Source organism: Limulus polyphemus, unplaced genomic scaffold (assembly GCF_000517525.1).
Source record: "Limulus polyphemus unplaced genomic scaffold, Limulus_polyphemus-2.1.2 Scaffold353, whole genome shotgun sequence".
NCBI lineage: Eukaryota > Metazoa > Arthropoda > Merostomata > Xiphosura > Limulidae > Limulus > Limulus polyphemus.
Genome location: NW_013665963.1, coordinates 140551 through 152788, shown reverse-complemented (window position 1 = coordinate 152788; position 12238 = coordinate 140551). Strand labels below are relative to the sequence as shown.

Genomic DNA, 12238 nt, shown 5'->3' with positions numbered 1-12238 from the left:
TATTTACTTCAGATTAAAACATTATATTTGAATTTTATGAAAAGGAAACAAAACTAAAGATTAACTGAAACATCTTAAATACCTAAAAATAAATTTTATTTAGTTATGCAAAAAATTGGTTTCAAATCTTATATTTTATTTTAAGTTAGCTCATTATCCCATTTCTTTAAACATCAAAATTAAGTTAAATGTTTCATAAAAGTTTTAATTACAAAATGTTATCCAGAATTATATTATAAATCAAGATATTCCCAATTTTTGCCATATCTATACATCACTTAAATATTACTACAACCTTTAATGGATGAAAATTATAATACTGAGTTTTGCAACCATATGTTAATATATTTTTCACATACAGATATATACTTTAAATATTAAGAATATAACTGCCTTGCAGTGTGTTACAAACTGTTTTTTGTAATAGTTGTAAAAACTATAGTTTGTTGCTTTGTAACATAAATAAATAAATATATATATATATATATAATGTCACTTTGTAAACGTGAGTTTGGTCACCTTGTTTTTTTTACTGTAGTCTCTAGCTTGTCAAAATCATTATTTTTAATTTTTATGTAAGCCAAGTCTAGTGCACTTATAAACTTCCTCAAATGAAAACTTGTAGAGATGTAGTGAAAACTATATATATGTAAGCTAGTACAGAATTTGGATATCAAGTAGTAAATTTATGTAGGAATGACATTCAACTAAAGTTTTGATTAATGATGAGAGAAGGTGTCCTTAAAAGGTACATCAATTGTTACAATTCAGATATTAATCAAATAATTTTAAAAGCTAATGCATACCAATGACGTATGAGATAAGGTGTGCTCTATGTATTTATATTTTATTAGTACAGCCAGGATGGTATTCTAGCTGTTGACTGTTACACTACTTGCTGGTTCTCTACTTTAATGATGTTTTTCTGGCTAAACTGAAGGTCTTAATAGCTTTTGAAAACCTTGAAAATCTAAGTTAGGTGTTTATAAAAGTCTCTTAAGAGAGATTTTGAGACTATGATGAGCACTACATAATATGCGAAGGCCATTTTCTTTCTGGCCCATCCCTACAGATACATACTAAGCACTACTGCGCTTAGTGATAACTTAATGAGATGTTTCGTCAACAGCCAATAACTGTCTTGCATTGAATTGTAATCTTGTTGTCTTGTAACAAATAAAACTTGTAAGTCCAGTGCTTGAGAATGTAGAGATTTAAGATAAGATATTCCCTGAAAATTGGTTAGAGCATATAAATGTTGTGAATTATAGTTAATCAAAGAGTTACAAAGTATTATTAACTATATCTAGTAATAATATACAAAGTTGTGTTTTTTGCTTATATTTTTTTTCCCCAAAATTCTTTGGTCAAGGTTATTTTGATGAAGACTGAAAGTAAGTGATGTTTTTTGTAAAAGTCTGTAACTGGCATTTACAACTTGTGAGTATATTTGTATGAAAGTTGTTTTCTTAAGTCTCCTAATATTAATGTTTTGATTATTCTTGGTGTAAAGTAAATTAGTTGTTACAAACTTACCTACTGATCCATTCTCAATACAGCTATAAATAGCCAGCAGTTTAATGTCCTAAACAAACTTAAACTTACTATGCCACTATCAATATCATTAGTGTAAGTAATAAAAGGCAAAAGCCCTCAGCACTGTCACTCCAAAACACTCCACTAATAACAAGAGTTCAGTTTTACTGGACTCCATTAACAACAAACTTTTGCTTTCTTCCATCCAAACACCATACAATCCAATTACTTAGTCTTCTCTCAACCCTACCAATGTGATTTTTCTAGCAAATGTTTTGTGTGCACCTTACCAAAAGCTTATTGACAATCTAAGTACACCAAGTCCAAATCCATTCAATCATCCAGATAACAAGTGACATCCTTACAAAAAAAATTAATTAATAAGGCAAGATTTCCCTTTGGTGAATCGGGGAACAGAAAGTTTGTGTTATAGGGATAGATTAAAATCTTGTTAATTCATTTTCTCTTGAGAAATGAAAGGTAAGATGTGATTCTATTGAAGTTTGCAAGATTACATGGGGTATCAATAGGATAAAGGCCCCTGATTTCTTTGTGCTATATTTTGAAGACAGTCAGATCTGAAGACTAACACTTAAGTTTTATAAAAGGCAGGCAAAGCTCCAGTTATGACACTTTTATTTTTATAAAAGAATAAATGATTTATGGATTGAGTTGGCAATGGTAGTAATAGAGGTCAGCACTTTACAAAACTTTAAAAGGAAAATAAATAATCTCCTGAAAAATAAAGGTTGAGTTTATGTATTTACTATCTATTAAGGATGGGTGTGCAGGAAGAAAACTGAAGGATCATATACTTTCTTAATTTTCATCCACATGTTAAGATATAAAAAATTAGGCCTCTTTTAAAACTGTGATTGTGTTATAACAAACTAAATGGATTTGTTGGACTCTAAAAAAATGGTGAAATTGTGAAACCACATTTAAGAACAACTGTGTAATTAAATGCACATACAGTTGTTAGCAAATTATGAAAATACCTTTGAGAATTGGTAATTAATATATATGACAGGTTTCCTCTTATGCTTTTAATACATATCAATATAATACATATTTTTACTGTTTGAGCTTAGCTTTGATTATGTCACAAAGCTTTTACTCATGGCAAGAAGGCTACACTACAACTCTCTTCTGGCGAGGCTGCTTGAATGATTAGATATTGTTAAGAAGTGCAACAAAAACAAATCCAAGGACAAATTCTCTGTTACTAGGAAAGGTGTTTAAAAAAATCCGAAATGAACTACTTATGTTACAAAAGGACATAACATTAAGAGCAGCATAGTACCATTGGTCCTTCAAACTGTCCTCATAAGCTCTCTACTGGGCAAAAGTACAAATTTAAATGTAATCTTTCTTTTTTTGGGGATATCATCTTTTCCCTAGCTCTTAAACTCTTGTAAATCACTGACATCCACTATCACCAACACCCTGTCAAAAAAAGTCTACTGGAATAGAAATTACAATGACTCACCACCAGACAAATCACTTCAGATGGTGAAAAAAATAAAACTAACGTATCTTAATTTTTCTGCAAATCTGTGAATCATTTGTCAATTTATGAAAATCTAGTGAAGTCTTTAGAGTGCACTGTTCAGGCCTTACAATGTCATAATACAGCAATAAACATGAAAATCAAACCTTTGGCACACCTCCAGCTCGAATGTCATTAACCTGAGATAATTCCAGAACTTGGCCATCCTAAGTTGAGAGAGAGAGAAAAAAAATGTATTAGTACGATTCTCAGCATATTTTAAATTGTATTAAACAACCCAGCAGAAATATAGATTCCTTTGTTGAAGTTCATGTATTATTCCAAAACTGCACCAATAATATGTTTGTATACATTAATATTAACTTCTGATTACTGCAAGCTACTCATCAAAAACAAAAAATAATCTGGTAATGATTTACTTTTCTTATATTACTTATCCATATGGATTAAAATGTTTCATCATTTGGGTATCCTTGCTGTTAATATTTTCAGTTGTGAATCCAATAATATCATACAAAGTTCGACCAGTTTAAGAGATTCAGGTTAGTCATATATTAATATAATAAGCTAATAATGCAAAATAACCACTATAATAAGAATAAAAAATAATAAAAACAAATATATTAAACATCCTAAAGAACACTGCTAATGAAAGTAACAAAGAAAGAACAGAGGTTACCTGACTTGTGGAACACAAACACTAGTTCTTTATTTTAAGTACTGTCTTATATCCTAGCTATATACTGCCTTTCAAAATATACTGGAGAAACCAGATTATTAGGATTAGGACTTATTTCTTAACTATCTGCAACTTGTATATGTTTTTCATTTTTTAATCTTTTAAACCTAAGTCAGGCTAGATCAGTACATTTTGTCTAAATAATATTAAAATTATTATAAAGTTCTAAATTATTAAACTATAAAAAAGAAACACAATTAGAAGTGTAGAAATGGATAAACTACAAAACACTGACTGATTTATTCTAAATTTTTCTTACAATGTATCTTTTGGGGGGGACTAAAAGTTTGTAGAGCCAATTAAAATCAAAGGGCTCAATATTGCATATCAGTTATACTTTCTAATAAACACAAGTTACCTATATAGTTTAGAAATAAAATTAACCCAATAAAGAATTTAGCTAATTTAATATTTCATTATTATCAGTTGTAGATGTAAGTTTTTGAATGTCCTAAGCCAAGAATATTTTGCTCTCAGCCACAGCTTAACCTTAACAATGTTGCTAAAGTAAAGGGATATGCTAATTGATAATAAAACAAAATAAAACTATATTTCTGATTGTTTTGTGTAACATTATGGTAGTATGTATGGGGAGTATAGGGACTCAAGTTGTTGACTACTAAGGTTTCCATGCCAGCTCTGTTCATAGGTGGTCGAACCTTTCAGGAGTTGCAACTGTGTATTAGGTGGTGTCTTGTTATTCTTGTGTATCTTACATGATGAGACTGAGTAACATCAGATGGGCACGTGAGAACAAAAAAGTATTAATTTTATATATTTCACAAATGGACCTTTCACGAGTCGTTCCACAGGCCCTTGAGACTGCAGCCTCATATATATATATATATATATATATATATAATGAAATATCACTTATTTAAATGCATTTGTAATGAAGTAATATTTTTGGGTTATCAAGACATGTGGATAGTTCAATCAGTCACTTTAAAAAATATGGACAGGCTTGTAATACCATGTTATCAATTGATAAATGTAAAAGTGAAAAAGTTGTAATGGTGGGCATGCAACTGGTAAATAAAACTAACTGTATATAGAGCGATTTATTATTTAGTTCAATAGATAGTTCAATCAGTCACTTTACAAAATATGGACAGGCTTGTAATAACATGTTATCAATTGATAAATGTAAGGATGAAAAAGTTGTAATGGTGGGCATGCAACTGGTAAATAAAACTAACTGTATGTATAGCAATTTATTATTTCATATCATCAATAATAATCAAAGAAGCATATTACGTCATTATCTTTATATAAGTCATCGTTTTGTTGAAACAAATGACTTACTTATAAAAAACAAAATATAGAGTACATGTATTGCCTTCTCATATAAGCAAACATCACATTTTATTGAAGCTGATATTTGTAAGCATCTACATGTTGGAGCACTGTGTCTCAACATAACATAGTTTATATGTACATCATTACTATTAAGGTCGTTCCACAAAATCTTATTGTAAACTGATATATGTTCTGAATGCAGATATTTTAAGGTCATTAATTATAGCTCATTTCCTGTTCTGATGTACCCCTACTTGACTCTAATGGAGTCAAGTACAGATTATTAAATCACACAGAAATAGAAAATGCATATTTGTTGTATGAAATAGCTGCTCGGAGTTGAAATGTGAATATAAGGATTATAGATTAAATATCTTGTTGAGAAAATTTGTCTTGATAAAAAATCATCCTTATTGTGAATAATCCAGTTTGTAAATACCTGGACTAATGAGGGTTCACTGTGCATTAATTGTACTTACTTAATGAGTACAATGCATTGATTTGTCTCTTGGTACCCTAACTTTATAGTATCAAAACACTACCTATATTATTCTCCTATAGTATATTTTTCCTGTTGTTAAAATTTTTATAAGTTTTATTTTTTAACATTCTAAATCTAGTTGAGGTTGTGTTAAATTCAATTGATGTTACTTTCTGTAGCTTTATTAGTCAAGAAATGTATTTAATGTTTCATGGGATAAGTTATATATTGTTACGACAGCTGTAGTCATGTGACGCTGGTAACACGTCATGAGTTTCTAGAAGGATCATTACTTTTCCTGGAAACTCTAGTCTTTTCCAGGTGCCCTCTATTTTAGTATATAAGCCGGCAAATAAAGTGGAAAGAAGAAATGACGGCATAGATAATAGCAGATAGGGAGATATAAAGACAGATAATCAAGTCAAGTCATAAGTATAGTGCGTGAATCCTTGTGAATTATAGCGTGTGTTTAAGTTAAAGTGACTGTGGAAATTAAGTGTATTGCAAAGTTGTATTCAGAAAGAATAAACTAGTTTTATTTAAGAAAGGACTTGTATCGCTGAAGTTCTTCGGAAAGAATTTTTATGGGAAATTAACAAACGAACAGAGACGCAATATATATATATATATATAAAACATACAGGCAACAATGGAATGTTTGGTCCTTTGAGCCTATCTATGCATACCCATCTCTGAGAAAAAAGTAAAATTTAAGCCTATCTTTTATTTTTCTTGTGAAGGATAGCTCATTCCATATGCAAATAATCCTGTTAATAAAACTGTCTCAATCAAAATCTAGCTTTATGCCCTTTCAGATCTTAAACTTAATTGTATCCTCTCATCCTATTCTATTTAGATTACTGCACAGTTATCAGAGGTCTTTATCTGATCAATCTCTCAGAAAATATTAACTTTGAACAAGGACTCTCTTCTTAAACTATCTCCATAAAATAACCCTGACATACCCAGAACCATTCTACTAGCTCTTCTCCAAAATGTGTGCCACCCAGTGGTACAGCGGTATGTCTGCGGACTTACAACGCTAGAAACCGGGTTTCAATACCAATGGTGGGCAGAGCACAGATAGCCCTTTGTGTAGCTTTGTGCTTAATAACAAACAACAACCAAAATGTGTCCAATTTAAAAAAAAAAAAATTTAGATTCTCAGTATTTTAACTATTTAATTTCAGCAGCAAAAGATAATACAGAAAACTTATTTCCACTAATTTAACAATTTTTGTGATTTTAGATTAAACAGGTATGTGGTATGCAGGCATGCAAATGTTTTTCCTGCCTTCTTTTTAATATAAAAAAATTGAAAAATTTCTGCACATATTTTGTATGTATCAGTCAGTCAAGGGAGCCACTAAATTTCTTTCACCTTAGTTACTCACAACACTATGGCATTCAGCTAGGGTGTTACATACACTTTCTCATGGAAAGGACTGCTGTAATGTCAAACATATACTATATAGATTAATACAATGATATTTTATATTGGCAAGTCAGGTGATACCCTAGGGATAAAACATCCTTTGTTTTGTAGAAAGAGAATCCATCAGTCATAGATGGCATGTGAATCTTGAGAAGAATGGTATTGTTCTTTTTCATATATGATGGCATGTTTTCTCAGCCTCAAACATGATCATAATTAAATTTGGACAGAAATATATACATATTTCAACACACACACACACACACACACACACATATATATATATATATACACACTCAGATAATAAAAATGTGTTTAGATCAAGGATTTAGAATTCTGACGATTTAGAATTTCCCATGTACTCAATGGCATTGGAAGATAAAGGATTATGGATCAACTTGGGTGTCAGGACCATCTAGAAAGAGTCTTACAACAAGTCATATCTCAGTTGTGGTAAACAAAGTTCTGGGTTTTGCAACAGGTAAGAATGCACGAATATAAAAGTTAGCCAGAACAATCATACACATGTCCCAGGCAATAATACAAAACATAATCAGTAAGGATCTTTATCTGGAAAAGTTACATGAGTTGTGTACACAAGTTGCTAGCTTTTATGATATATCAGTTCAAACATTGCATACTTTAAGAAATTGGAGAATGAAACAAGTATTCATATTATTCCATATGAAAATATACCATTCAAGTCACCAGCAGCATCTTTGGATTTCTGTGTGATTAGACTGATGAAATGGACACTGTGAGATTTTTGTCCCTGTATACTAGATAGATTATGGAAAGCATGCAACTTGTTTTAATACAACATATTCAACCTTTGTACATACTACCTGTATGGATTAGTGTTCACTATAAAGATGGAGATGCATCATTTAAGTGGCTGATAAATTTTAAACAACTGGAAAGAATCATAGCTCGTTGAATGACAAGTTACAAGACTAATTTGAATGGATATATAACATTATGCATGACAAGCAACAATAAAATGTAATTGAATTTTTCACCAGTTGGCAAACACATGTTGATTTGTAGGAAGTGCCGATCCAGAGTATATTTATTTTAGCTGAGTTTGTATAAGGTATTACAGATGGTGAAGATGCACATTTCACAATGTTATCCTCATTCTTTGTCTCACTGAAACTGTGATACAGTTTCTTGCAAAATATGTAAACCTTGGCCCAACTTACTAGGATGACTCCTCACAATATATCACTACAACACTCAGGACAACAGAAATTTACAGTGACCTATGCAGGTAATTTTTGATCCTTACATACTGCAAACATTCTACAGTGTCTACAGAAATATGTAGTGCTAAATTTCAGAAAAAGCAAACAAAAAACACTGTACCTGATTCTTGATGATTGGATGGGGGGAAATTTTGGGCATATAACAATTTAAACATGTCAGTCAAATATAATGTAACTAAGGCAATCTTACAATTGATTAAAATGGTTCTACCTTTACATTAAAAAATTATCCAAATTAGGTTCCAGATCTGAGATCTGGAAATATCCAGCAGAAATTAAGCACCAAATTTATGTGGAGTAGTTGAGGGCCATATTATCTGAAGGAATATAGGCAAAAGGGGTCATATAACAGAAACAAGTTTATGATTAAAGGGTAAAGGAGAGACAGTTCAAATGTAGTGAGTAGATCTGGCTACTGTTAAGCAGTCACTGGTCATGTAGTATAAGGAAACATGCGAGATACATAGATAAGCTAAGACTGTATTTCACTGGTGAAGCTCTAGTGCAATGGCTGGACTGGGGCTCTGAAAAAATATTAAAATGAAGAATGAGACAGAAATGATAGCAATATTATCAATAATTACCACCTAGATGCTATAGAGGAAGACACCACAAATACTTTCCTGGCAATATACAATGAGATAAAGAAAGAAGGATTGAGCAGATACTGGTTAGAAAAAATACCAGAAGCTAGAATAGCTGTACCTTCTACAGTCTGGATGGCTATGAAAGTGTGTCAGGCTGTGAATTAAAATATCCAAGTGCTGCTGAACACTCTCCAATTTTCAGCTATGATTATATTATAAAAATGACAGTCAGTTCCACTATTCAATTTGAAGAGCTGGACAAAGCACAGTTATGTATATAGCTCACTGAAAAATCTTTTGTGGTGGCAACTGCTGTTGGCTGGCTACTTTCCATGTGGCTAGTAGTTCAAAATTACAGACAATTATTTTTTGAATTTTGGGATCTCTGAACTAGCCATTGTACATAAGTTTCTGTTCAGGTTAAGAATTACAACTTTTTTATTTACATGATTCAGACACAGTGTACCACATAACATTTATTCATGTTTCATTTTCTTTACTGGTAACCAGAATTAATTATTTGTGTAAGCCTGTTATATCTAATTTTGTTTTGTGTAAGTTTGAATTTATTCTACTAGTAATTTAGTTTAAACTTATTGTAATGCATTGTTTGTAATTCTTTATTTTGAGAAGTAGTAGTCACCTGTACTGATTTTTATTAATGTGCCTGGGTACTGATGCAAGTGTAGCCTGTTTAAATATGAATTTTCAAGGTTTTGTTTAATGTAATAGCAGTTTAAGTTCATATATATTGTTAGTAGTCTATTTTATTGTATTTAATACAATATATGTAGAATGTATTTCATAGAATATAATGTAACTAGTTTGTATTTGTAATTCTATGTTATATTTGCCTGTTATCACTGAAGCTTTTTATTTATGCCAACAATTTCTGTGCATTGCTCTTGATACTAAATTTTAATTAACATTAAATAATATTGTTACATTGGATTATATTAAGTTCAGTATTATATTATAAGGTAACTTGTAATGCCTTCTGTTTTGTGTTGTCAAGCAGAGGAGGATTGTCTCATTGGAACACCTGGCATTTGTCCAGTGCATTTGACATTTTCTTATAAATTGATTTTAATTGTTTTGCCAGTATGCTGCATGTGATATTGCCCAGGCTGGTCTTTTAATACCAATCTGTCCATGTTGTCAAGTTTTCAGTATTGCATTCTTAAATTTTAATGGCAATAGTATTCATTGTATAATTATTTTTTTTTTGACACATTCGTGTAATGTTGCAGTGTTTTAACAGATATTCTAAAGGGTTTTATTTATTCTGCGATTTCGGATGTTTGCGTTATTGTATTATTTAGTGTTTGTCCATGGTGAGCATTGTGCTCTCACAAAGTTACAGTTCTGTGAAGTACTCTCGTGATGCCCACGTATTGGGAATCCATTGAATCATGGCTGCCCTAGGACAGAGGCTTTCTGGGCAACTTTTTCGAAAACGAAATATGAGAATTACTGCGGTTTCGTAAAATATCTATTAGATTATAAATGTTATAATTACTGGAACTTTAAAAAATTAATTCCTCACTCTTCGATTACTCTTTTTGTTACTTTCTTCTATAGACATTTTATGTATACATTCAACATAATCTTGATAAAATCATTCACTGCAATTTTGCTCCATCAAGCGACAATCTAAATAAATATAATAACATTCCATTGTAGAAGCGTATATGTAATTATGTTGACTAAATATCATAATTTACATAAAAGATTTTATATTGGTTTAGAATGAAAGTTTCGTATAGCACTTAGAGACATCTCAGCAGCGAGTAAATATAACCTAAATTATCTTCCTTTTCTCGGATTTAATATTATTTCTTTTCTAGATCATCAAAAAGCTAAAACGAACGAAACCACTGGATAGAATTACTTGTAACAGTACAGTAAAATGAGTAGACACTTGTGTCGTGATATTTTCAATTTTATAAAATGCAAGAGCCTTTTACCCCGAACTGCCAAAGGCATCTAAAACATTTTAGTTTGTGTTTGCTAGAAGTTTTGTTTGCGGAAGTTGTTGCAAACTCTAACAATACTTACATGTCCTTCACTCTTCCAGTAAATAAAAAATCCACATTCGTCCACCTTAAAGAGAGCTTTTGGTTCATACTCAATCTGTTCTTTCTCCTAGAAAAATTAAACAAATAATAGCTGATAGTTTCATGATTAACAAGCAGGGTAGCAAAGTGAGAAAGATTATTGTTGTGTAAACCTGACGTTGCATAACTATTGTAGCTACTCACGTTACATCATATATGTTTTAGGAATAGACCGTATGTGAAATCTACACAGTACATAGTAAATATACACCATAATCAGTATTCAGATGTTTAGCACAGCTTTAATATATTTTTCGAGTCATATCTATGTTATATATATATATATATATGATTTTTTTTTCTCAGGGACTAATATAATTCTATTTTTATAAGATATAATCAGAAAACTACTTGTGTTCGCTACGAAGGTAGAACCTTGAATTTTAGCGTTATAAGCCATAAAGCTTATCGCTGAACCACAGGAGGACCTTTTTTCGCTTACTTTCTTATGCTAAAATTTAACTTTTAATACTAAATTGTTGGTGTGTTTTTTACCTTCAGAAAGATAACCTCTCAAAATATATGAACAATTGACAAAATGGTCCAATAATGGGTTACATGAAATAATCATTCTATTCCTAGAACCAAACATGGCTGAATGGTTAGCGAACTGAAATGTGAATTTGAGGGTTCATCGCTCTTGTCCAGTTGCCACAAAATCGTACTTTGAGGCTGTTAGCGCATTATAAAGGTGAAGGTCAAATTCCACTATTCTGTTTGAAGTAGTTCAAAACTAGCTGTGTTTCTTGTTGACTAGGTGTCTTCCTGTTAGTCTAACAGTTGAAAATTTGAGAAAGCTGGTTGAGATATCTTTTTTATAGCTTTATGCAAGTACCTGAAAGTATTGTTACGACAGCGGAAGTCACGTGACTCTGCTAGCGCATGCGTGACCGAGTTTCTCGAATTATCGGGAAAGATCGAGTGTGATCGAGACGGCTCTTTGTCGGTATATAAGCCTGGCAGAGAAAAGCCAGGGGATGGTTAAGCGAACAGTAGTCACAGTGAGTTTCCGGTAATTTACGATTCTGTTTCGAGCTAGTGTGTGTTTTGCACTCATAGAGAGTGAAATTAATGAGATTGTGAATCACTGTGATTTATAGCTTGTATTATAAAAGTTGTTTAGATTAAAGTGACGAGAAACGTACTGACTGTGGAATTACTGTGTACTAAATGTTTCTCGGAATGAATTTCTACCCGAAATTAACAAACAAGCAGATACCCAACAGTATCTTCCCTTTACTATATAAAAATTATAAAAATGTAAACAAA

At 31.3% G+C, this 12238-nt stretch overlaps 1 protein-coding gene across 1 annotated transcript in view; it reads right to left on the bottom strand.

Annotated features, from left to right (window-relative positions):
• The window catches only part of LOC106457626 (1-phosphatidylinositol 4,5-bisphosphate phosphodiesterase-like), a 96666-nt gene that overhangs the window by 77101 nt on the left and 7327 nt on the right, over positions 1–12238 (bottom strand). The window contains exons 2-3 of the mRNA XM_013917061.1: positions 10911–10997; positions 3193–3252 (exon numbers count right to left, since the gene is read on the bottom strand). Coding sequence (XP_013772515.1) covers positions 3193–3252; positions 10911–10997 — 147 coding nt within the window. The remainder of the gene's footprint in view (positions 1–3192; positions 3253–10910; positions 10998–12238) is intronic.